The sequence below is a fragment of the Vespula pensylvanica genome, chromosome 24 (assembly GCF_014466175.1).
Source record: "Vespula pensylvanica isolate Volc-1 chromosome 24, ASM1446617v1, whole genome shotgun sequence".
Classification (NCBI taxonomy): Eukaryota; Metazoa; Arthropoda; class Insecta; order Hymenoptera; family Vespidae; genus Vespula; species Vespula pensylvanica.
This window is the reverse complement of record NC_057708.1, coordinates 2,903,464-2,929,756: the sequence shown is the minus strand read 5'-3', so window position 1 is coordinate 2,929,756 and position 26,293 is coordinate 2,903,464. Positions and strand designations below refer to the sequence as shown.

General features: G+C 30.5%; 5 protein-coding genes across 8 annotated transcripts; 2 read left to right on the top strand and 3 right to left on the bottom strand.

Moving 5' to 3' along the window:
- The first annotated feature begins 1,058 nt into the window (after positions 1 to 1,058).
- Positions 1,059 to 7,219, top strand: LOC122637052 (thioredoxin-like protein 1). 2 transcript variants are annotated; one of them, XM_043828906.1, is made up of 4 exons: positions 1,059 to 1,282; positions 1,578 to 1,845; positions 2,373 to 2,656; positions 6,218 to 7,219. In XM_043828906.1, the coding sequence occupies exons 1-4, from the start codon at positions 1,185 to 1,187 to the stop codon at positions 6,234 to 6,236; spliced, it is 669 nt and encodes a 222-aa protein (XP_043684841.1). In that variant the 5' UTR covers positions 1,059 to 1,184; the 3' UTR covers positions 6,237 to 7,219. The 2 variants fall into 2 exon arrangements, with proteins under 2 accessions (XP_043684841.1, XP_043684840.1); XM_043828905.1 differs by lacking the exon at positions 6,218 to 7,219 and adding an exon at positions 2,719 to 3,270 and having other exon boundaries at positions 1,061 to 1,282.
- LOC122637048 (mediator of RNA polymerase II transcription subunit 16) lies at positions 3,452 to 9,279 on the bottom strand. Of its 3 annotated transcripts, none has more exons than XM_043828899.1 (14): positions 8,998 to 9,278; positions 8,758 to 8,904; positions 8,484 to 8,682; positions 8,144 to 8,390; positions 7,902 to 8,057; positions 7,665 to 7,834; positions 7,255 to 7,582; positions 6,956 to 7,163; positions 6,695 to 6,869; positions 6,473 to 6,619; positions 6,176 to 6,386; positions 4,076 to 4,185; positions 3,811 to 3,956; positions 3,452 to 3,723 (listed from the first exon to the last, which is right to left on the bottom strand). In XM_043828899.1, the coding sequence occupies exons 1-14, from the start codon at positions 9,057 to 9,059 to the stop codon at positions 3,600 to 3,602; spliced, it is 2,430 nt and encodes an 809-aa protein (XP_043684834.1). In that variant the 5' UTR covers positions 9,060 to 9,278; the 3' UTR covers positions 3,452 to 3,599. The 3 variants fall into 3 exon arrangements, with proteins under 3 accessions (XP_043684834.1, XP_043684833.1, XP_043684832.1); XM_043828898.1 differs by having other exon boundaries at positions 3,452 to 3,956; positions 8,998 to 9,074; positions 9,211 to 9,271; XM_043828897.1 differs by having other exon boundaries at positions 3,452 to 3,956; positions 8,998 to 9,279.
- LOC122637051 lies at positions 4,453 to 6,051 on the bottom strand. Its single transcript, XM_043828904.1, has one exon. The coding sequence runs from the start codon at positions 5,727 to 5,729 to the stop codon at positions 4,533 to 4,535; it is 1,197 nt and encodes a 398-aa protein (XP_043684839.1). The 5' UTR covers positions 5,730 to 6,051; the 3' UTR covers positions 4,453 to 4,532.
- A 452-nt stretch (positions 9,280 to 9,731) lies between the features above and the next one.
- On the top strand, positions 9,732 to 15,049 carry LOC122637049 (ATP-dependent zinc metalloprotease YME1L). The gene is made up of 12 exons (XM_043828900.1): positions 9,732 to 10,123; positions 10,556 to 10,684; positions 10,797 to 11,222; positions 11,304 to 11,535; positions 11,672 to 11,766; positions 11,867 to 12,110; positions 12,197 to 12,329; positions 12,424 to 12,661; positions 12,811 to 13,053; positions 13,141 to 13,287; positions 13,376 to 13,522; positions 13,615 to 15,049. The coding sequence occupies exons 1-12, from the start codon at positions 10,097 to 10,099 to the stop codon at positions 13,849 to 13,851; spliced, it is 2,298 nt and encodes a 765-aa protein (XP_043684835.1). The 5' UTR covers positions 9,732 to 10,096; the 3' UTR covers positions 13,852 to 15,049.
- A 4,300-nt stretch (positions 15,050 to 19,349) lies between these two features.
- On the bottom strand, positions 19,350 to 26,094 carry LOC122637046. The gene is made up of 6 exons (XM_043828895.1): positions 25,126 to 26,094; positions 23,982 to 24,236; positions 23,684 to 23,876; positions 23,331 to 23,544; positions 23,121 to 23,263; positions 19,350 to 23,042 (listed from the first exon to the last, which is right to left on the bottom strand). Exons 1-6 carry the CDS (start codon positions 25,680 to 25,682, stop codon positions 20,457 to 20,459), a joined length of 3,948 nt encoding a protein of 1,315 aa, XP_043684830.1. The 5' UTR covers positions 25,683 to 26,094; the 3' UTR covers positions 19,350 to 20,456.
- Positions 26,095 to 26,293: the final 199 nt, after the last annotated feature.

The window sequence follows — 26,293 nt, the reverse complement described above, 5'->3', positions numbered from 1 at the left end:
ACATTTTACGTGGGTTTTATCAAAATCATTCTTGAATTAAATTTAAAAATGAAAGAAAGAGGGAGTAACGTCGTAAAAAGAAAATCTTCTAGCTTTAGAGTCGAATTGTTATCAGAGTTGATGGTGATTAACATGGTCGGGATATAATCAATTTCTTCACCTTTTATAGATGTGCTCGCGAATAAGCCGACTCGTCAGAGGATCTCCTTCTATGCAGATGTATCAACCACCGATACTGTCGAAGAAAAAAAAACTAATTACAGGAATTTTATAAAAAGAATATTATATAATCCTAAACTAACAAGACGCAGTAAACGAAGTAAAAGGAATAGATCGATGTTTGGTTAGATTCGTTTTTGTACATAAAAAATTCATCGTGATTTTTATAATATATATTATTCTTATAGAACATACTCATTTTGAGGAGTATTCGGCGAAAACAACTTGTCCAAATTGTTTAAATTACATTGAAACCGATGTAAAATACTACAACACTTGCATGACTCATTTGATAGCTATTTCTTTACTACCAGTATGGTAAGATATTTATTTATAAACTCTTTTCAATTCCTGTAATAATAATTTGTGATTTTTTGCTTTGTTTGTTACAGTATGTGCTTCGTGCCGTATTATTCAATCACCTTTAAAGATACCGTGCACAATTGCCCAAGATGTGAAATTTACTTAGGGACTAAATTTTCTAAAAGCCACAAATTCCTTCAACGATTGAAAACAAAGAAATCGAGCAATAATAACAATCTTTAAAAAATTAAAGTTTACCAACATATACATTTTTTGTAAAATTATATGCACGTATATATACATATCTATAATATATTATCTCCATAGAGTCGATAATATAGAGAACATTTCGACAAGAGTCGGTAATATAGAAATTGAATTAACGATAACTGATAAAAAACAATGTCTAATTATCATTATTGGATAATGCAGTCTAACTGAAACTACTCGAATGATAACTCCAAAAATTACACGATATGAACATATTTAACTATTGTTTTGCTTGAAATATAAACCGTATAAAGTGGCGTTAGTGAATCCACCTCGGTACATCGTTAAGAAAGATCCTGAAACTGCCAGTCATCCGATAATTTGAACTCGTACTCTTGTGAATTTCTCATTTATTAACGTTATAGAAAATCATTGAAAAAAGAAAATATAAAATGGGAGCTGTACGTATAATTGAAAATGAAAGTCAATTTTATCACGAAATGTCTACAATGGGTACAAAATTGGTAATTGTAGACTTTACAGCTACGTGGTAAGTTCTTTAGAGGTTATGATGTCTTATTAACTGCACGTATAAATATTGAATTTCTTTGCTAATACTTCAATACCTTAATTGTCATAATGCAATTATCCACACGTATATTATAAATTAATATTTAAATGAAATTTTAATAAGATTTCTTATTTTATTCGTAGCCAGAAAATTTGTGGCATTTGCAATTGTTTCAACTTTTATCGAAAGATCGAGAATATTAAAAAAATGAACATAAATTCTTTTCTCTTTGCATAAGTATCATATAAATTTAGATTAATGTTATTATCCATAGGTGTGGACCATGCCAAAGAATTGCACCAATATTTGAGCAATTCTCATTAAAATATCCTAATGCGATATTTCTTAAAGTAGATGTAGATAAATGTGCAGAAGTTGCAGCCATCCAAGGTGTCAGTGTAATGCCTACTTTTATTTTCTATCGCAACCGAACAAAATTGGGTTTTTGCCAAGGAGCAGATCCAGCTGGACTTGAATCAAAAATACAACAATATTATGGCAATGGTGATACTGAAGATTCTGAGGGTTCAGTTACTGGACATGTACGGAATAATAATAATGCCTATTATCGTATTTTTGGAATAATATTTCTTACTGCAATTCTCTTATATTGGAATAAGTATCAACAATAACTATAAGAAAATAATCATAACTTTCTTTTAATGAATTTTAACATTATCTTAATGAAAAAAGAAGAATTGTCGAACTGTCTGTTAATAACTCTCAAACAAGTATTGTTTTGATAAGTGCAAGAGTTCATAATTTTATACTCTTCCATGAATGTTATGTCCAGTTAAAGATTGAATATATAGCCCTACCTATTAATTAAAATAAAAAATTAATATTTGTATGTTTATCTTTTTTTATTTTTTATATAAAACAGATGATTTTAAAATAATAATAAATTGTACGAATTTCTCTCTATGTAGTTAATAGAAATTTCATGAAAGTAAATTTAAGTATACAGCATTAATATAATAAAACTTCATTTCAAATAACACTATACCAAATAATTTTTAATTCTTATGCAATCCCTTTAGACAATTGGTAAAAGTTGTTTGCTTTACAGATGGATCTAAACACGTTTATTGCAAAAACACAATGTGAATGTTTAAATGAATCGGATGACCACAACTTTGTGCAATGCTTAACAACTGATGATGGATATCTAGAGAGTGATTGCGACGAACAATTAATATTATCCATTACTTTTACCCAAGCTGTCAAAGTACATTCCCTAAAAATCAAAGCACCGTCAGATTCAGGACCAAAAAGTATTAAACTCTTTATCAATCAACCTAGAACCATAGATTTTGATATGGCAGACTCCAATACTAGCGTCCAAGATCTTACGTGAGTATTTATTATATTCTATTATGTATGCATATAAATACATACATTAAATTTTTGTGCAGATTATTGCCCAAAGATATTGAAGAAGGAAATCCTGTTCCCTTGCGTTATGTGAAATTTCAAAATGTACAAAATCTTCAAATCTTTATCAAAAACAATCAAGCTGGTACAGATACTACTAGAATTGATCAATTGATTATATTTGGATCTCCAATTTCAACTACCAATATGGGTGAATTCAAAAGAGTCACTGGTAGAAAAGGAGAAAGTCATTGAAATGTTTAAAACAAGCAAAGTAAAGAAAGAAATAATTATACTCTAAATAATAATTGACCATGGCTACATAAAGATAATAAATGTTAGAACATGAATTTAAGGTTATATATTACAATTCACATGTGCTGATAAAAAAAGATTTGTGTATTGTTTTTTATATTTTGTTAATTATATATTGTTACAAACTTACGAATGAATATAAGATATCCTAATGAAATGTATAAACCTTATAACAGGATCTAGCCTAATCAAAAATTTCAAAAATTTTATCTTGCTATTTATGAAAAACATAATTGTCCTTTATAATAAAGAAATAAAACTATAACTTACATCTGCGTGTGTGTATCTTCTTTGTTTAATTTTGCTTTATTTTATTTGGCCATGGTCAGCCTATACTGAAAAAAAATGAATGCATTTATATTTATAATTTTATACAAATAAAAAAACAAACATTATTTAAAAATTATTCCATTAAATCAAATAGTTAAAAATACTTTAATTCTATATTATTTATAAGAATTAAAGATAACACTATTGATTTATTTTTTGGCATAACAATTACAATATAAAAATGTATTCTAATTTGACATGGAATATAGAAAATCTTAATATAACTACTATATTACAAAAATGACATTTAAAAAAAATGTATAATTCTTATAAATATCTATAGACAAGTTTTATGGATTCTCCAAAATCCTCCGCATCGACAAGCACGCGTCCATCTTTGATCCCATGCTCTAATAGCAGCTGTCCTTGTCATATTTTGAACTTGAACTTTACCACCACATCTAAAAATATATACATATATTATATATACATATATTTTATATATTGTATATGTATTAAAAATGCACATATAACTTTTTACTGGGTACCTTGTACATTGTTTAACAAGAAGTGGTTGTTTTCCAAGATATAAATGTCGAATGGTGTCTACTACTTGTCCACTATGCATACAGCCTTCCACTGGATTTAATTCAGGTGTAAATAATAATTGTTCGGGTTCTATACCATATTCCAACTAAATTTAAATTATGAAATTATTTAAATGTTAATAAAAAGAGGTGTGCGTGTGCGTGTGCGTGTTCGAGTGCATGTGTGAGTGCGTGTGCGTGTGAAAGAAAAAGTTTTTTTAATTACTTGTAACGGAAGGCTTTGATAAAAAAGTACTGGCGACGTTAAAGCAGTAATACTACTGCCTTGATGTAGCTGAGGTATCATTATTTGATTTGGTAGCAGACAACAATCATCTGAAATAAGAAAGAACACTGACAGAATGTTGTTAATTCAAACTTATTTATATCTGTTAAATCAATATTATTTACTTGTTTATATGTGTGTGATTATTATTATTAAATTAATATTTTTAAATAGTTTTGTAAATCATAGCTTTGAATCAGAATTTGCTTATAAGAAATTCAAAATATATATATATATATATATATATATATATATATATATTTGGAATTACTCGATTATTTACTTTATTATATTCTTTGTATGCTTATCTATTTTAAATAATTAGAATAAATTTAATCTCAATTATAAAACTAAAAATAAAAATCTACAAATAAATAAGTCTACATTTTATATATCTCTATTTTTTTTTTAAACCATCTTCCTCTGGAGATTTAATTTCAGTTATAGGTATTGGATTGTTTTCATTCATTTTAACTATACAAAAATCTACAGATTCTTTTTTGCAATCAGGTTCTAAAGTTTTATTAATTTCTATAAATACTTCAGTTTTCTCGTTTTTCGGACTTTCTACGTCTGCAATAAAGTAATTCAATTCTCTCTCAACTTTTTCATCGCCTTTATTATCTTTATCAAAATCATCTTTTTTACTATTTTTATCAGCAGAATTATTTTTTCTATCAATAGAATCTATCATTGATGCTATTGTATTTTCTGGAAAAAACCGTGAATGTCTCTTGCTGAAATCTTCTTGTCTATTTTCTTTATTTTTCTCTGCTTTTTCTGCCTCTCTTATCATATCAATAAAAAATAAATCTCTTGGAGACATCGGTGTCTTTGGTGATATAATATTTTTATCTTCTTCTGATGGAGTGACCGTTACTAATTTTAAATAATCCTTTATAGAATTTCTATTAACATTAGTCTCTTGTATATCCTCTATTTGTAATTCTTTATCATCATCTTTTTCTTGCAATTTTTCTGTAGTTACTACATTAACATTTTCAATGCTGTTTTTTGACAATTTTCTATGGATTGCTAAAGGTGGAAGAACATTTTTTCTTTTTGAATCTTTTTGGATTGCATCGCCAATTGCTTTGGAATTATTGATACTTTTCTTATCATAATCTTTTGATGATAAATCAAAATCCATTACTGTTTTATCATTGCTTTTATCCTTAGCTATCACTGATTGAATATTTTCTCCTAATGAATCTGAAGGATAAGGATTTGTGCTGTCTGATCCATATGATCTTTTTTTTATATTAACATTCTGTTTACCTTTTATATATTTCCAAATACTTATTAAAAATATCATAATAAAAATCCAAATTATTAATGCTACTATCCAAAATATAATGGGCCAGAATGTAGGCCAACCGCGAGCAATGAAAGATGAGTAACATAGTGCCCATGTCAATGGGCATATGATAAACCAAAATCCCACAAAAGTGCAACATGTAATAATTAAAAAAGTTGATACTCCAAATGGCTTAAAACATAAATGAGAACTTTTTGATCCATTTTCTTGTGATATAATTTTTTTTTCATTTAAAGCCAATGAATTTTTATGTTTAAAAGCAAGTTTGTTAGTCATTATGTTTCATTCAATTATGAACATGTATTTCTTGAAGTTTTTTTTTATGCAATTCTTTATGAATTAAAAAATTTAATTACTAGTTCACAAATACACCACACTGTTTTAACAATTATAGAGAAACCCTATTTCTAATAGATATTTACACAGTGATGTTACAGTTGATATTATACTTGAATTTACGAGCACTAAGTCAAGGAACTATCCTTCAAACCATATCTAAATAAGCCAAAGGAAGTGGTATTTTTATCTTACTTCCTATAGCCTAACATATATTTGATAAGAAATAAAGCGACAATTCGTGCGTGCAGGCGCGCGTGTGTGTGTGTGCAATATTTTCTAAACTATGGCATAATTTTCAAGATATCTAATATACTTAATTCAATTTCTTTATATAATTAAGGTTATTTACATTTAAAAAATCATTTACACAAAAGAAAACTTACCTATTAAACTATCATCTATTTGTTGTTGTGTTTCACCATTAGGTTGAACAAGTTTGGATAATAATCGAAATAATAATGCCAACACATCAAGATTATCAGCACTACGTAGAAAAACAGGCAAACATAATGGACGAAGTAGACCCCAAATTCGTATAATAACGAGAAGTTCTCTTACTGTATTAAGTGCCTTATGATCTTTGAGTAATTCATACTATATAAAAACACATCATAAAATTATACTGTATAAAAGAACTTTTAAAGTAAATAATAAGATTAGATAATATTGTAGATACTAACACCACCACTTTTCATTTGCATTCGTTGCTCGGGAAGTCGAGCTAGAAGATTTAATGCTAAATCTGCAACCCATTGAATCAATTGTTGTAATGACTGCAATGTACTTGGTTCAACTGTAAATTCCTTTGGATCAAGATGTAAAAGTACCTGAAATAACGGAATATATCTTATTAATTTATATATTATAAAAATGTTATCAATTTAATATATAACACAAAATACCTTATCGACATCGCTAATAGGTTCTGTAATAACCGCTGCCAAACTTTCAGCAGGTCCCTTGTCATGAGATATTAAATCCGACGGCCTTAATAATGATTTAAAAGCAGTTGCCACTGAATGTATCATAAGTAAAGAGGATAAATCAGCGGCTCTATTTTGACCTGATACTAACATTCTGTAAACAAATATTGATAACTAATTTTTTGTTTGTATTACCATAAGATACTATAGAATTATTATTTTTTATTATTTAATATATACCTGTACAAAGATGTTTTGATGCAGAGAAATTGCACATAAAGATATTGTTGTATAGGTTGCGTTTGCCTCGTATAAGATGCGTCTAATCGCTCGCACAATGTCTCTATCATCGAGGCTCTTAAACACAAAAGTACATCCAACCAATCTAAACCAGTAACTAAGCAATATTCGAGCAATGTACAAGCATAACCTAGTGTTAATGATGGTCCTGCAAACATATATTTTACAATAAAAATTATTCTCGTATAGTATACTTCAGAAAAATTGGATTTTTAAAAGATAAATATATAATAACAAACCTCCATCAGGTAAAAGTTTGTATAAATACAAACTACCATAAGTATCACATGCTAAGAGAACACATCCAAGCCATGAAATATCCATATGAGCCAAAGATATGGAACTTTTAAAATATTTATTACTAGGTTCATCTTGTCTCCATGCCATATTTAATGATGAATATGATACTTCTTTCAAACAATCTCGATTAAGACAATGAATCGAAGAATCTGCTAAAGCTACTATAACATAACTTGGTGGAGGTAAAGTTGTAACAATAGGCAATTTTGTTGTAGTTATCGCTGTAACTGGTGATTGACAACGATATTGTGACTGATGTTGCCAAACCTAGAAAAAACATTTTTTACTTTAATTCGTATTTTTTCTTAGATATTCATAATCATTGAAATAAATTTACATATCTACATACCACCGTTTTAAATGGTTCCAAAGACTTTGGTTGAAATAATTTATGAACAGGTTGTGACTTCTCCCTTAATTCCCAAACTTCTACAAAACCACCATTTTCACTATTTGCAGCAACTACTAAGGAATCTGCATCTTCCCTTACTACAAACTTAAGATGTGTAACATTTGTACCTAAAGATATGATATTATTAGTGAATTAATATACAAATCGGCAAATATTTTCATATTTTAAACTTACAAGTATTATCTTTCGGAGCTCCATCTTGTAAAAAAAAACTTGGTAATGCTTGCGACGTAATTGTACACTTTTCATCAGTTTTGCGTACTAATACTCTATAACATCTAACTGGTAGACAAATACTACCACTACTCACAGCCACCAAAAAATGTCCATCTACGAGAACATAAATTTTCTATACATAGTAAGAATATATCAATAACTTAACACTGTCAGAAAAAAATACAAAGGAGTATACATACTTTTTCCATAGCAAAGATCAACAGATGTTATCCTATGCCTAGTACTACCTAAGCTTTCGGTAGAGGAACATATAGGATTTTGAAAGTCTTTTGTAATCATTACAGCACCGACCATTCCTGTTGTCGAAACTACTAATACACCTTCAGCTGCTCTACCTCCAAATTGTCTTACCGAAGGAGCGAAGGGTAAATGATTGAACTTTTCACTGTAATGAATACTATCTTTCTTTTCAGCTACTAAACCAGTCTGTAAAAATATAATTATAAAAAAGATGAAAATATAAAATAAATGTATGAAATTACTTTCTAATCAATTTATATTATTTATTATTTCTCAAACCTTTTTTCCATTATGAAACCAAGCTGCACCTAATATGTGTTCACCAACAAAACAAGTACAACCTATTAGCATCCAATCGTTCAGAACATGATCTTTGAACATCCATAATTGAACATTTCCAGCCGAGTCAGCTACTACAAGTTTATCACCTGGTAAATCCCATTCTAATGCTGTAATTGAATGTTTACTGGAAAGTACTCTAAAAAACATTTAAAGTGAAAACATATACAACGTAATATTTATCACTTGATATATCTTCATTTATTGAACTTACTTATGAACATGCCAAGGCATATTCAAATCAACGACATAAACATGAGAACCCCATGTTTTACCATTATTGTCTTCTAATTCCGTAACTGTCGTAAACGCGGCGATATTACGACAAGATAATGTGCATAATGATTGCCCATCATAAAGACTAAAAAATAAAATTAGATAAAAATAATAACCTGCACATTATTTTCTTTTCAAGAATATATTTAACAATTAATAATTGATCGATAAAATGTACCTCTCTTGATTTGAAAATGATTTTGAGTAAGCTTTTCTATTGACAGTATAAAGCAAATCCATTTTCTAATGATGTTCCTAAATATGTTTCGAATACGTAATTATTTATTTACTGTATATCTAAACAATCGCAGATTAGAACAGTATATATATTATTGTGAAACAAATTAAATTGCATAATTATTTTTAACTAAATAGTTAATAGAATACGCACTAAAAAATAATATAAACGCGTACATCCAGCGATGTGTCACGTTAATTCCATAATGCGCGTAATGCCACCTGCTTGTGAATCGACCATTGAACATATATTATGAAAGAGCGGATCGTAATCATAACTTATTTCAAATAATGTTTAATTTCTTTTATACTTTATATATATATATAAATTATATATATATATATATATCACGTTTTGTCTATCCGTAAGAATTTCTTTCGCAATGCTTTATTTTTATCATTAGTCAAAGCATAATATATTACAAGTCTAAAAATTAAAATATGACAAATTTAAACGTATAATTTTTAATAAATGAATCACCAAAGATTGAAATATATATTATATATAAGAATAAAATATATTTATATATATATATAAATCGATAATTATATTTATATAATATAAATTATACGTATTAAATGATGAAGATTTTGAGAGAGAGAGAAAGAGAGAGAGAGAAAATCGGGGTTTATCGTTGTTTTCAACTCTCGAAAAATCTCGATCGAGGAATTGATAGCTTCGTTTCATACCCCCCACTTATCATCTTTTTTCATCGTTTACATCGAAAAGTAAAAAGTAAAATTCACAGAATAGTCGTACAAAAGAAAGAAAAATACACCATTCACATCGAATCATTGCAAGTGAATTTGAAACTGCACGGAAATTTAGTCTACAGACACTCATTTCCGTTATTCTCACATCATCAAATGAAGCCATGATCTTTTTCAGTTTATTTGATATTGCACGGTTTCATATGTGTCTATTATCCTTTCGTAATTAAATTTATGCTTCTCGTTAATCTGTTTCTATCGTTTACGTCAATCATACAAATTTTAGTGTATTCTATTATTTCGCCTCCTGAAGAAACAGATAATCGGAAATGATCTCTCTTCAGTCACATAATCAGGTTTGTATTTTTGATTCGAACGATATGTTTTTTTATTTACTATTTCGTTTTTTCTTGTTTTTATTATATTCTATAGAAAAAAACAGAGTAAAAAATTAACATTGAATGTTCGAAATGTTTACTTTTTTTCAATGTCGTTTATACGTATATTATATTATAACCTAACTTATAAAAAATTGTCTTTAAGATACTACAAAATATTTATGTTTTTTATTGGGCTAAAGAGTTGTTTTATAGTATTATTACGTTTATAGGAATTCTCAATTATTATAGCAAACAATAAAGATTGAATTAAAGAAATTTATTATTTTAAAAATTACTTTGTATACTATTTTACTTAAACGGAATGTACATACAAATTCTATAATATTTAGTATATATCTAAATACGATTAATATGACATATATATTCTTTAATAAATAACTTATATAGGTGCTGTACCATCTGACACAATTAACATCAAGCATTAACCCTAGATCTATATCATTTGTAGTAAAAGATGACAAAAAAAGCAAACCTATTCATAAGAATGAAGATCTTTGCCAAGACAGTTTCTCCGAGGTAATTTTTTAAAGATATTAATTTATTATAATTTTTATATCCTTCAAGCTGATGATTTCAGCCTTATCAATATCAGAATATTATTTTTTTCTAACCTTTTATATATTTATAGGTAGCAAAAAATTGTATAGATCTACCAATTCTCAAATTAAATGTCCACAATATAGCAAATATATGCGGAACAAAGAAAGATAATGCATGGCTTATATTGGATAGTATTTTTCTTAGAACGTCTAGGAAATCTTTAAAAATAAATTCTAAATGGAATGCATCTTATATATCTGGAACAAATTTTACTGAAAATAAACAAAATTTTCCATGTTCACAACTTACAGAATCTATAATCTTACCTGCAATATATTTATCATCTAAACAACAGTATAAACTATTTCATAATTTATGTAACAGAACATTATCAAATTATAATGTACAAGTACGTTCTTTTAAAACGGAACGTGATATAAAAGTGATATACAAAAGAAATCCTTCAGTGTTCACTAGATTGAAAGAATGGTTCGATTCATTTGGTCTAGCATCGGTATAATATCATATTACTTATATATTATTAAATATTTTATTAAAGTTACTAAAAGTAAAGGTATTTACTTGATTTACTTAGGATTCTCATAAAACAACGTTTCCTAGTGAACTTAAACCACAAGATATAGAATTAATGAAAAAAATATTTGCCAATATGAATAATTCTATAGATGAAACAAAAAAGTCTAAAGTTGCGTTTGCAGAGGGATACGCTCTCGGTTTACAAGTTAAAGTGAAGAATCGCAAAGGATGGCTAAGATTTATAAATTGGCTAGCAATAGCATTGTTGATCCTTACTATGTGCTTTCCATGTATGTATAATAGATTATACTATCTTTAATTGTTTGCAATAATATAAATTTGAAATTTATACATAGAAAGTTTAATTTTTAAAGTATAATTCCAACAAAAATGTTTAATGCAATTTATTGTATTAATTTCACACAGTTGCCAACGTTGGAAATGTATTCAGATTTTCATTCACTAATAAAAGTGAAATTGACCCAGAAGATATTCATTTTACATTTGATGATGTGAAAGGAGTGAGACATTGCAACATTATTTATAAAAAATTATTCATTCATATTTTTTTAAATTGGTTTTACTATTTTATTCACGATTATTTCTCATTTAAATTTGTAGGTCGAAGAAGCTAAGCAAGAATTAAAAGATATAGTGGAATTTCTTAGAGATCCAGAAAGATTTACTGCATTAGGAGCAAAATTACCAAAAGGGGTGTTATTAGTAGGTCAACCTGGTACTGGAAAAACAATATTAGCTCGTGCAGTAGCTGGCGAAGCAGGAGTACCATTTTTCCATGCAGCAGGACCAGAATTTGATGAAATTTTAGTAGGGCAAGGTGCACGTAGAGTGAGAGATTTATTCAGTATGTTATTTATCCAAGAAATAGTATTTTTAAATAATAGTTGCAGTATCCTAATAACAACGTTTTAATTTATCGTATCTTTACAGAAACAGCAAAAGAAAAAGCACCATGTGTGATTTTTATAGATGAAATTGATTCTATAGGTGCTACAAGAACACCTTCAGTTCTGCATCCATATGCAAATCAAACTATTAATCAGTTACTTTCAGAAATGGATGGGTAAATTCTTCACTACTTCTTTGTAAATGATTATATACTTAACGTTATATTTAAATAATGTAAAATGTGACCACGTTACTTTTTATAACTTTAGATTTCACCGAAACGAAGGAGTTATTGTGCTAGGTGCTACAAATAGACGAGATGATCTAGACAAAGCATTATTGAGACCTGGTCGTTTTGACGTAGAAGTTAATGTTCGAATACCAGATTATACGGGACGTAAGGAAATCTTAGAATTATATTTAGGAAGAATTATGACTCGTGATATTGACGTAGATTATTTAGCAAGAGGCACGACTGGTTTTACTGGAGCAGATTTAGAAAATATGGTATCTAGAATAATCTATTATTTTTCGTAATTGTAGATTATTATCTGATCTCTTATATTTTAAGATTGCATTCAACTTGCAATGAGTTTGCAAAAAATTCTCTTAGTCGCAATGCTAATCCAATTTTGATGATCTTATATTTGTAACAGGTTAATCAAGCTGCTTTGCAAGCGGCAATGTTTAATTCGGATTATGTAACTATGAAACATTTAGAATATGCAAAAGATAAAGTTCTTATGGGTCCAGAAGGAAAATCTAAAATTCCTGATGAAGAAACCAATCGTATTACGGCATATCATGAAGCAGGTCATGCATTAGTTGGATTATATACAAAAGATGCAGATCCACTCCATAAAGTTACGATTATTCCACGAGGACCTTCTTTAGGACATGTAATATATAAATTTTATTTTATATAATCTCGTTTTAAATGATGACGAGTAATGCACATATAATACATTATACTTTTTATATTATAGACTTCATATATTCCTGAAAAAGATAATTACCTTGTAACCAAGTCGCATCTACTAGCTAAAATGGATTGTTTGATGGGTGGACGTGCAGCCGAGGAGTTAGTTTTTGGACCTGATAAAATTACAACAGGAGCAGCTTCAGATTTTGAAGTACGTAATTTGATTTATACATTCATATTGCATTTACATATGGTAATATTATTCGAATTTTGCTAAAAAGTATATATTGTTTTTATAGAATGCTACAATGATAGCAGAAACTATGGTAAAAAATTATGGAATGTCTGATAAAGTTGGAGTAAGGTTGTATGATTCAAAAAAGAATTCTGACTATGCTCCTAGTACTACAGAAATGATTGATAACGAAGTAAAAAGACTTTTACAGGTGAGTATGAACCAAAATCTTATTTTTTTCCTTTCACTGTAAATGGATTATCTTATTTATTTACTGATACATATTTTGATAATATATTTTAGGAATCATATGAACGTGCTAAGAACATATTGAAAATACATTCTAAGGAACATAAACAATTGGGAGATGCTTTAATTGAATACGAAGTATTGGATTCTGATGAAATAAAAGCAATACTGAATGGAAAAAAAATTAGAACTGAAACCTCAAATAAGAAAGCAACAATTATAGATGTACCTAATAAGAATGTACCTAATACGACAAATAAGGGAATTTTAGATGTACCTAATAAGATGTAATTAGTAATATTCTAAAGTATAATTTGTTATCTAAATTGAAATGATCTACGCAATGTACCATATTATCCCGTGGATATAATTCCTATTTTCGGTTTCGTTAAATAGGTTTAAACGAATTTAAAATGGAGTCAAATTTTAAGTCAATATCAAATTAATAATCACATCTCCTTATATTTCTTTTACAACGTTACAGCATCTTTTCCATGCATCTTCTGTTAGGTTCTTTTTCTTGCTTCTTTCGGTTTCTATTACGCTTAATTCATGCTGATTCTTCAGACTTTATAATTGGTAAATAAAATAAAAAATGAAGTAAAATTTAATTATTGATATATCAAAAAAGCAACTAAACTGATCTTCCCAAATATACTTTTATGGATCAATATTCTTACATATAATTACAAAAAAATATCGAACCAATTATAAGGTCAATTTTATACTTTTATTAATTACATTGCTAATAACTAATATTAATTATTGTATTACATATAATCACAGCGTATTGTGGTGCATAATGATTGATAACATAGGAAGCTGTATTATTTGAAATTTATAGCTACTTTTTTATGTTATCATAAATGTGGTGTATTCACCACTTTCAGTCTATCTACACAATAACTTGATCAGATTTAATAATGTAAGCATTAGCTTTTGTCAAGTTATTACTGTGTCTTGTATTATCTTTAATACAATAAAAGGAATGTACTTTTAGAACACTATGTCAGAGATATAAAATCAATTTTACTATAATATTTAATTTTTAATGTTACTGCACTTTGCATACACACACTTCATTCGAAGATATCTCTCTAAATAGTAATATTAATATCGAACATAATGTACTTACCTATATTTACAAACAGAAACGAATAATATTTAGGCCATACAATGTTAACATTTTATTTACCATCGTATAGATATTATAAATTATACAAAATTATTTATATATATATATATATTTATATATATATATATATATTTATATATCTTGTATTTTGTATATTCTCCTACCTATTCTCTGACACTACAGTATATATGTGAATGTTACAGATTTATAATCTTGCCTAAGTTCTATATCTAATACACTGTCACATTGTGCAAATTATATAATTATATTGCTGGAGCCTATTCGTTCCAGAAATAGTTTAGCAGATCTTTTATAAAGATCTACTTTGATTTTTAATAAATCGTAACAAAGTTATATTTGACAAATTTTAATGTTTACCATCACACGAAAACGTAATGAGCAATTATATAACGATTTCTATATAATTCAACGTTATATTAATATTATGGAACGAAAAGACTATTTTGAGAAAATTACTTGGATTGCAATTTGTTGCAACTGTCATTACAGTTGCTTCGTTTAAAGTACGCTGCATTCACGCATGAGCAAACATACTGTGGAATAAAATAATATAAATCTGATAGATTAAGGGCTATTTACAATAAATGTGTACACAAAATAACATATATGTAAGCACTCACACAAATATCACAGTTTACTAACTCATAGATGTGAAGATGATTAACTATAAATATTGTTAATCACCTAGTTTCTTAGGGTACAGTATAAAATTGCTCAAATTTCTTAGAAACAGAACAAATTTTTTAAAATATTTTCGATATAAAAGGTTAAACGTCATACTACTGTTTTTTCCATTCTAAATTCTCCGATTGATTATTTGAATCAAAAAACATTAAGAAAAAGAAACGTAATCACTTGATATATAGCTTAATTAATAAAATATCAAAAAAAGATTTATATCATTAATCACAATGATCTTTCACAAAAGCAGCCACTTCACAATAATTTTGTTCATCTGCAAGATTGCAATTCATTTATTTGACAACATAAATTATTTAATGATTACGTGTAAAGGATCTCTCACAGGAAAACAAAGATTCAATTCCGTCACTGCAGCTAAGTTGATATAAAAGAAAGCAATTACGTATAAATTTATAATGAATGATTTGGTATTAGGATATGGTCCTGTTCATAAGCCACGCAAGAGACTACGTATTCTTCTATCTTCTTTTTTTTTTGTTTTTTTTTTTCGTTTTTTTTTTTTTTTTCATAAATAAATTCATTTCTTTCTTTCATGATATTATTACATTCAATCGATGTAACGAATAACTTTGAAAAACGTCGAATGATATTCGTCATCATCATTTCATCTACTTGATAGGAGTAAAGGGGTAAACACATTATCATGATTTTGTTTGTTTATAACGTTTTCTAAAAAAAAGAGTTTTTATTTACAAAGAAAAGCGAACCACCAGCGATACTTGCTCACGCAATCGGAAGACCGCTTTCCGATTGCTTGATTTTATTCGCTTGGCATTCGACGGTACAAAAGATCAAGGAAATTTCTTCTTCTTCTTTTTTCTTTTTTTTTTTTTTTATATATATATATAAATGAATGAAAGAATCTTCTTGAAATCGAGGAAGCCGATTTTTTGAAGATCGTTTCATCTGCGCGATCATTTTTATACGATATCATTAGATTTATCTTGATGTGAAAATAATGCGATTGTCGCAAGAACGCAGATAGATCACTCCTGGCAAGATAACAATGTCAACGGTACATTTATATGTATGTCAGTAAACATAAACACATCGAGTTTTGTCATACTATTTTTCTTCCTTTTTCCTCCCCCCCCCCCCTCACCCTCTCTGTCTCTCTTATTCTTTCATTTCAATGCAACATATCCCTTCTCTTCATACCAGCGTGTTTCTTTAATATTATCCGCGCAAAATTCAATTACATATCACTTAACAACAAATAATCAGTGACTGCAAGTATTCTTTGAAGATCTAATAACTGATTGGATTTGGATTTATATGCGTGTCTGGCTTTATGTGTACATCGATCAAAAATCATTTGAAAAATTTTATTGCATTCTACGATTCTCTGATATATGTATATGTTGTATATTTCACTGATCTACCCCATGCAATACTATTGATATCTAAGTAATAACTTTTTTCTCTCCCGATGGAGCCATTTTTTCTCCTTCGAAATTTGCGAATAACTTTAAATTTAAAAAAAGAACAAATAAACACTGAATATTCTTACAAAAATTATGACCATACGATAATATTAAGCGGCAAAAATATTAATCTATCGTAAAACATTTTCGTAAAACAATTTCAACGGATTATTTTCGACAAAGGGATAAAATCTCGTTTAAATAAAAATGAATCAAAAGATTTAGTCAACTTAGTCGTGAGATCAATTTAGATCGTTAAATGGACAAACTATCGAAGGAGAAAAGGAATACAATGTGACGTTACAAGACGTAAATTAGTTATACTATCTTGAGATAACAACGATCTTGTCACGCTATACAATCACATTCTTGATTTATTACTTTCAGAAAAAGCCGTAATCTTATTGCATTGAATAATTTTGTGGCAGTTTTTTCAAATGAATTGAAATACTTTTGCTTCGGACAAGATCGTCCTTCTTTTAAATATAATTGTGTCTATTGAGTGTTCTTATATTAAACACATTTGCACAAACGCGTACACGCGCTTTGGTTTTCGTGTATGTGTGTGTGTGTGTGTGTGTTAATTTTCAGTTGCAAATAAAATAGTGCTGTTAATATATCTAGATACAAGTATTTTTTGGTATCAACCGACTTCGACGATGTTATCTTTCATTTTTCACATGTAGTCTTTCTTATGTAAGTTTTAAATACTTCCATATCGGTCAAATTAGTACGTATGTATTAGTATGAATCGTAGTTAAACTACGAAGGAAATTTGAATCGCAAGAGCGTAAAATAGAATTGTCGAAATATATGTATATATAATTTTAACTTGTATCTAGATAAATAGAAAAAGCACAACAGTACGGTCAAACCCTGATTATACGATTATATTGAATAACTTCTACCTAAATCGTTTTTGTGCGTGTAACAAGTAATATCATAATACGTGTTCCTTACTTATAATTACAAGTGTAGCAATTTTTCACATAGAAATTCGTAAGATTTTCGAGAATTGGTCGAATTTGTGTTAAATACTTTTTCACACAAGAATATTCGTAGTATTACGTTTGCGAATAAATCCGGTTTATTTTTTTATTTTCTTCTCGAAACGATTCTATCACGATTTATTCGTTAATTACTAAATCTTTTTTTTCTTTCCCTTCGTATCACACACACACTACTTGATTATAATCAGTTTTATATTTGTACAATAATAACTTTACGACGATCTCGCAATACGCAGTAAAACATCGTAATTGAATAGTTAATCAATTTTTTAATACGCTTGACTAATCGTCCAATTCTTTTCTTTAAAAAACGTTTTCCGCATAATTCGCAGTTGTTATTGCAAACACGATCGAATCAAATTTATTCGTGATCGACTTGCAAAATTCGTTATCTGAAAACAATTAGGTACTTCTTCGCAAAATTCCATAAAGAAATTTAAATTGAATAAACATTATAAATAACGCATTATCAAAATTAAACATTTTGAACGTTTGCATTAAAAAACGATCGAAGAGAAACGATTTTTATTAAGAAAAAAAAAGAATAAGCTTATTCAATTTCATTGATATTGCGTATTATCCTTGCTCTCCTCTAGCTTACAAACTTTCTATTTTTTTCCTGGCTTTTAATTCTTCACATCGCATAATATTTGATGAAGAATTTTTCTCGATTCTAAAATAAAACTGCGATACTTTCTATTTATTGGATTTTTATTTTTTCCTGTACTCGTTATCATAACTAACAATTGAGAATGATCGCGTTGTTTAAAGGACAAAGTGATAGAAAGTGTGCTTGCCACGGAAGATTCTTTCATGCTCCTTTTCTACCAGCGCCAAGAATCTTTATTTAACTTCCTTTATACCATTTGTATCAATAAAACTTTTCGCAAATAAAATTTTACAAAAATCATATCAATCGATTAATTATATAATGTTAACTATATAAAATTTCGTATTTAGCTACGTAACACTTCATATAATACTTTATACGTAAGTTAATGCGTGAATAAATCGCGATTACCGCATTTTTATATACGTATAATGTTATTCTATGTTGTAAAACGTAGATTAAAAATTTCACATGTGTCATAAGTTCAAGTGATAAAACTATCGACCACAGCTGCTAATTCATCTCATAAAATATAGATAAAAGAATTAAAGAATTTTAACAATTATTGATAAATATTGATTCAAATACTCTATTTGAATAAAAACGAAAAAAGAATATATATATATATATATATATATATATATATATATATATATATATATATATAATCTAATGTGTATTCTCGTGGAATCATTTTTAAAATTTGTTAATTAGTAAACAAAAAAAAGAAGAGAAAGAAGATCTACTGTAGCAATAGCTTGTGTTGTTTTAACTGATATAAAATGTGGTATAATACCAAAGTATGCAAGGGGCTCTAAAACACTGTTTTCTATAGGATTTAAACACCACCTGATAGTTTGAATTTGATAAGTAATAAAAAGATCAACTAAGACTGTATACTTTATTACAAAATGTAGTTACTAATCAATTATAGGATTACAAAGTACGTTCTATTATATACTGGGCTCAATACCGCACAATACCAATGCCTAACAGTTGATTGCTAATATTTCATAGAGTGGTTAAATAACAGAGTCACATTAACATGTTCTTAAATGACTTAGAAACAAGCGCTTCAAAACGACGAATATTAAAGTATTTGTATAAAATCAACTTTTTGTCTTTCTCATATCTAAGATGATATAAGATAGAAATACTCTCAGCTGAGCAATTTCATTGTCATTCTTTTAACATCATTATAATTTTAATTTTGCATCAAAAGATTCTAAAATCTTAATATATTATCTTAATGTTTTGACAGTCGGCAGTCAGAAAAACACTATAAAAAGTTTAGAATTCGTGTCACAGTGCCGTCGTATTTATTAATTATATAGCAATTACAGCGTAATTAGATAGCAATTTAAATAATGGAAGTTTAAAAAATATGGCAGTTATGAGCTTTGTTATTCCATAAAAATTAGAAGAACATTCTATGTTCCTATAATCAGCCAAAAATTTGTAACATCGAATATTACAAAAACGGGCTACTACTACTAAACTGTTCGATCATCTATTTTGAACTTTTCTTTTGTATCAATGAGTAAGTTCATTAATTTTTATTTTATTTAATTAAACTATGACAATAAATTTATAAATATTAGAGTTATTTACTTGCACTAATTATAATCTATTGCAATCATTGACAATATTTATAGCATAGAAGATATATGAGCTAATGCGAAGATAAAAATGTAATTAAAATTGATCAGAAAATAGTAGCCTAAAAGCAAGTATAGTTAAAAATTTCAATGTAGTATTTTCATTGCTGAAAGTTGAACATAAATACATTGACGTCTGTGACACTATGGATGAACTTAAATTCATTAATTCTTCCTTGTGATGATATGTACTTTGCACAATAATATATGTATCTATTATTATACAAAGTACTGTATATGATATAATTGAAAAACATGCGACTACATAAAAAAATATTGAATAAATTTCTATAAAGAATGCAATATCTGAGTTACCTCTGTCAAAATAGACCTTTCTCAACGATTAGGCTCTGTCACTTCATTGAATAAAGGAGTCAATGGATCAACATCTTGCAATCCATCAAAATTGCTAAGAGGATCCAGATCATCGGCTTCTCCATCGGGCTCTCCAAGGAAAGTGGTCTCGAGTAAATCTGCAACATTCCTACAGCCATTATCCGATGTAGCGATACTCGTTGTATCTCCGTGTAAATTCAAAGAATTAAGTGTAGGACTGGAGAGCATTGGTTCGTTTGACTCTTGATAAACTTCCTGAGACTGTACTGTATGCAGAGGTGTTGAAGGATATGATCTTGAACCATTACTATCTTCTGCATAAGATGGTGTATATGTCGATACCGGTGCAGGAAGAGGTGTGTTTGGATAAGAACGAGATTGTATAATCTTCTGCAATGCCCCACTCACTGAACTATCAAGAACATTCGAAGGATCCAGCATATCTTCTTCTGACAAATTTATATTTGAATTTGGTAAAGTATCTAAAACTATCCCATTATTATCTATCAAATCTTCTTCTCCAGATTGTTCCGGAAGAATCTGTAAACTTTGTGATCCCTCTTCACTCAGAATATTGAGAATATTTGTTATATTTTCAGATGTAATCTCTTTATCGTTCATCAAAAATTGTTGGTCATCCGATATAAAGTTTGGATCGACGTCGTTTAATAAATAAGAAGTCCCTTCTGGTTGACCTATAGAACCAAAATCATTGAATTCACTAGGTACAGGAGTAGGAGCTATTGAACTGCTTGTAGATGGATTAAAACTATGACTTTGAAAACTTGAGAGACACTGCTGTGTTGAAATAGGAGACATTAACGCAGGATTTACCATACGATGTAAAGGAACAGATTGCGATCTACAAAAAAGCTGTTCGGTGGTAAATTGTTTATTGCCAAGCAACAATTCACTGATCTCCTGATCCGTTGGCTGTGGTCTTTGATACACGTTCTTAATTTCTTGTAAATTTTCCTGACTTGGATAATTAATAAGCAGTTGCTTTTGCGGTGCTAAATCCGATGCTAAAAATGGAGGGCATTGTGATCCTTGACTTTCTTGCTTCGATGTTATAGCAATGTGCGTCGCACTACCACCAACCTGTACTTCGGATGACTTTGTACAAGTAAGAGGTGACTGTGGCATCGATACTTGTCGCACTAATTCAGGACCACTGGTAGGTACTACAAACGTATCGTTTTTTCCAGTATACGGCATGCTGCATGATATGGAACGCGACAAGGACTTCTGACTCGCTCGAGATCTAAAGCTGCCACCTTGTAGATTACTCCGTGACCGAGGCACTGGCGTATTTCTTGGTGAAACGAAAGGACTTGCGTTTGCGGAATTGGATTTGGAAGCACGACCATTGATAGGTGAATGTGGACCAGGCGATATTGGTGTGAAATTAAATATCCTACGACGCGTGTTTGGGCTTTGAGGTACGGTATTCGTAACAACATTGGAATCTTGTACATGTTCAACGACATTAGTTTCAAAACTAACCCTGCGTCTTGTATTAGTTTGATTCGAATGATTTAACAATGTTGGAAGTATCAAATTATGCGTTTGAGTAACCTCCTGTTTTTCACTAACTGTATTCTGCCTGACTATGGTAGCGGATACTATGTCAATCGGTGGATGCTCGGTACCAGCTTTTAGATTTTGTTCTAATATTAATCTCAATTGAGACACTTTATCGGATCTTGATATTTGTTCTGTGTCCCCAGTAATGGCATTTGCCTCTACATCTGAACTAGACGAACTATTCTGTTGAAAATACTGCAACAATTCCTCTTCTTGTTCTTGAGAATTATTACCCCCGTTTAAATAATCATCCAAAGCATCCGCATCAAGAGAACAGAGCTTATCATTCTTACTTATGAGGTTTGAATTTTCTTGCAACAATCGTAGTTGATCCTTGGTTAAAAGAGTCGATGTTTCAGTTCTATTTCCATTAGAATCGAAACTACTGGGGCAACCATTTATTTTGATGGAATTTTTGGAACATGTTGGCAATTCAATATCACAGTTTTTGGCAGGCTGATTACTAACAGCCTCTGTGGCTTTACACTTGGTAGGCTTCAGGTTACTAGCTAATATCACTGATATTTTCCCCGCACGTTGTACAGATGAGAGCCTAGGTAACAACATACTGGAATGCTCTACATTTTCATGTACCTGTTGTTCTGTAAGTTTTGTTTGCTTCTCAGGACTGGATTCCGATGGTTGATTTGGTACATTAAGATTGGCACGCTTTCTGGAATTTTTAGGTTTAACGTCTCGCTTTGAATTCACGCAATTGGTCGTTACTACTCTAGTGCTGCTATTATTCTGAACATCTTCGATCGATTGTACCACTATATTATCACAGTTGGATTCCGGAGAAACGTTGTTGCAGGGTTGACTGCTAGCTTTAAGAACCTTTTTTTGCCGAACTGTTACAGTGGCAGGTAAATTGTGTTTGTTCAACACATATTGTCCAGCTGGCATATTTGTACCCTGAGGCAACTGATTGGTCTTAACTTTCTTACTTCCTTTGTTTACTCCTGCTTTATTATCAATAATCTTTTCTTTATTCTGATTCTGAAATTATATTTGTACTTGTTTAGATTTATATCCTATTGCACGAAATGTCTAATATCAGATATTTTAATACCATACCTGTGTAACATTGTCAATATGCCTATGCTTTTGATCTTTTATATGCTCTCGTTGTTGTAGCTTACGTTGTAATTGTATTTGTGCTTCTCTTAATTTTCCTGGTTTTCCAGATATTGATGTAACTGACAAACCAGTCGTTGACTCTATCAACAAATATTTATTGACTTTAGTAGCATCACGACACGTCACATTATATTTTATTTGATATACCTTCGTTAGATGAAGTATCAGGTTCCCTGGAAGCGCATAAAATGCACACAGCAGCTAGAGATCGCGTATCGACACAAAGATTATCCACAAGATGACGTGCTAAGGCACTCAAAGTTGGAAATTTAAAACCTAACACACTTTCTGCCCATTCCCTAATCAATGTAGAAGCAGCACCTAACATTTCTTCGGTAATATTTTCTTCTGTACCATCCTCCTAGAAATATGAAATAGATGACACAATCACTACTATGTTGTATTATTTCTCGACATACGAAAGATCCTTTTTACAATTATACACACGTTATGGAAAATACAAGATAAAATATCAGAAAAATTTATTAGATGTGCCTCACAGTTTGATTTCCAGATATGTTAGGCAGCGTCGGAGCTTCCAATTTAACTCTCTTGCGCATTCCTGCATAGCAATAACGAGAATTGCCTCTTGTGCCTAGTCTTCGAGGACGTACCCGTGGATAGACTTGTTTCATAACTTTTCCAAAATCTGCAGTTGACAGTGGTTTCATAGAATTCCTTATACAATACATGCTGTAAATACATATTACATAAACATAAAAATTTATTTATGCGAATTTCTTTTCTAGAAACCAAAACTGATCTTTGAAAATAACGATTCATTTATTTTAAACATACTTATATTCTTCATAGACCTCTTGTTTCGGTAAGGAAACTTCAGGATCCTCTTCCAAATGTGTTTTAATCCACATAATAGTCTGATGAATTTCATAACGATTTCCTAATGGATTTAATGGCTGCCTCAATGGATCAACAGTTCCTCCAGTATTGTTCAATGACAATGGAAGCTTCAGGTACAGCAACAATTTTTCCTCTATTTTAAGTTGCTCAACTTGGGAAAATATTTCCTGAACTCGTGATTTTGATTCTTCACTGTTTCAAACATACAAGACGTCATTATATATCATGTATTTAAACAAAGAATCTATACATTATTAATAAAATTATTAATAAATGAAATGGCTTATGAAACAACTAAATTATTAAGAATTTAAAATATATTATTACGTGACATTTTAATCCCTAATAAATCTTTCGCGATAAAAATCGATGAGAAAGGGGTTTATTTATATTAACAAATCGTAAAGATCGACGCGGAAAGAACATGCGACAACAATTAATCATCAAGAAATTGTGCTGAACGCGAAATGTGCACATTCTTTTATGAATATGCTAATTGTTTCTTTTTTTCGTTAAAATAGAAGCGCCAAAAATACAATTCGAAAGAACTCGAAGTTAACTTCAGAAGTAATCACGATATCGATTACTCGATCCAACTCGAAAATATTTCAAACGACTATTGTAATAAACTATTAAAAGAGAACATCGTCAATAAAATATAAATATATATCGAGTAACAACTCTATACATTCGCGAATTATTTCCGAGCAAGAATCCATTATAAATAAGAGGTACAATTCCGTTCAGGTATAGAACTGCGGCAAAATATACAATGTAAGAAAAAATACAATCCGAGAACAGTGATATCAGTAGATTTGACTATATCGAATAATCTCATAAAGCACTTGTCGATTTGCACGAAACGACTGGATCGCGTCTGGGTTGCGTCCCGTATACATCAATTAATTACGAACACTTATAAAAGACAATTCTGTATTCCGATCAGGAGTCGTAGCCTTCGACTTAGCGAATTCTGAATTAATCGAAAAAAGAAAGAATAAAACAGGTGTGTGAAAAAAGAAAAGAAATGTTGTGATTAGAGGAAATAAATAAGGATGAAATGAAGGTCGAGAGTATAAACCTGACGCTGTCCTCAATCATCAGACGAATCTTGTCGTTCTTGCCGGTGGAGCCGTGATTCGCCAGGGTCGTGAACTTGGCCGCGATGATGTCCTGAAGTAGGTCGCCTTCGTGGAAGCCGTTGGAGAGCCTACCGGCAATGGGAGCGGGGGTGGCCGGCGGTCTCTTGTTGTCGTTGATACCGGCTTTTGTGATTCCACCGTTTCCTCCAGCACCGCTGCCACCACCGTTGCCACCACCGCCGCCTCCACTGACGTTGCTGGCACCGGCGCCGTCGCCGTTCTCGAAACAAATGTCACTTTGTTCTTTCTTGATGCGCGTGCCGTCGAAAGCGTACTCGTCGACGGGGACGTTGTTCCGCGTAGACGATGGTGGTAGTGGTGATGGCGATGGCGGTATCGCAGGTGGAGGTGGTAGCGGTGGCGGCGGCGGTGGTGGTGGTAATGTTGCCGCCGCTGCTGCTGCTGCTGCTGCCGATACCGATGCCGATGCCGATGCCGATGACGATGGTGGTGGTGGTGGTTTGGGCTTGGACTGATCATGATTATCAGTACTCATCGTACCCTAACCGCGACGGTACCGGATTATGTAGCACGTACGAATCTATAACCTCCCGCCGATAGAGAGGGCCCTACCATTTTGTCAGAGTCAGCTGGACTTCTACTACTACTACTACTACTACTATTACTACTTGTTAGCATCGCACTCTCCGGTATACGTCCTGCGTGGGCGCCATTCGAGAGCCTCCACTCGCGCGTACCGACAATTCGCCGAAGCGCTTGCAATATGATCGAGTGCGCTTCACCGTCATAACTACAACGCGCGACACTTTAACGCCGATCGTCCCGGCATAAATCGGTCACGGTTGATAGCACTCATCCGCGGCCCATGTCGGACCTCAAACACGGTGTGACGACAATCGGTTGACGGTCTCGCTCTCTGTATTGGCCACGGAAGTCAGACCGATAGCACTTTGCGCGTTCTTTCGATCGTCATAGAACTTGCATCTTTCACTCGGCGCGGTACACGTACGCATTCGAGAGAAGAAAGAAATTTCTTAGCGCCTCCGCGACACGGCGCCCTGATGTCTTAACATTTCCGACACGCGATTGGTCCAGTCGAATGAAACCTCGTCGCTAATTTTCAATCGACGATTTCGCGAACAGCCA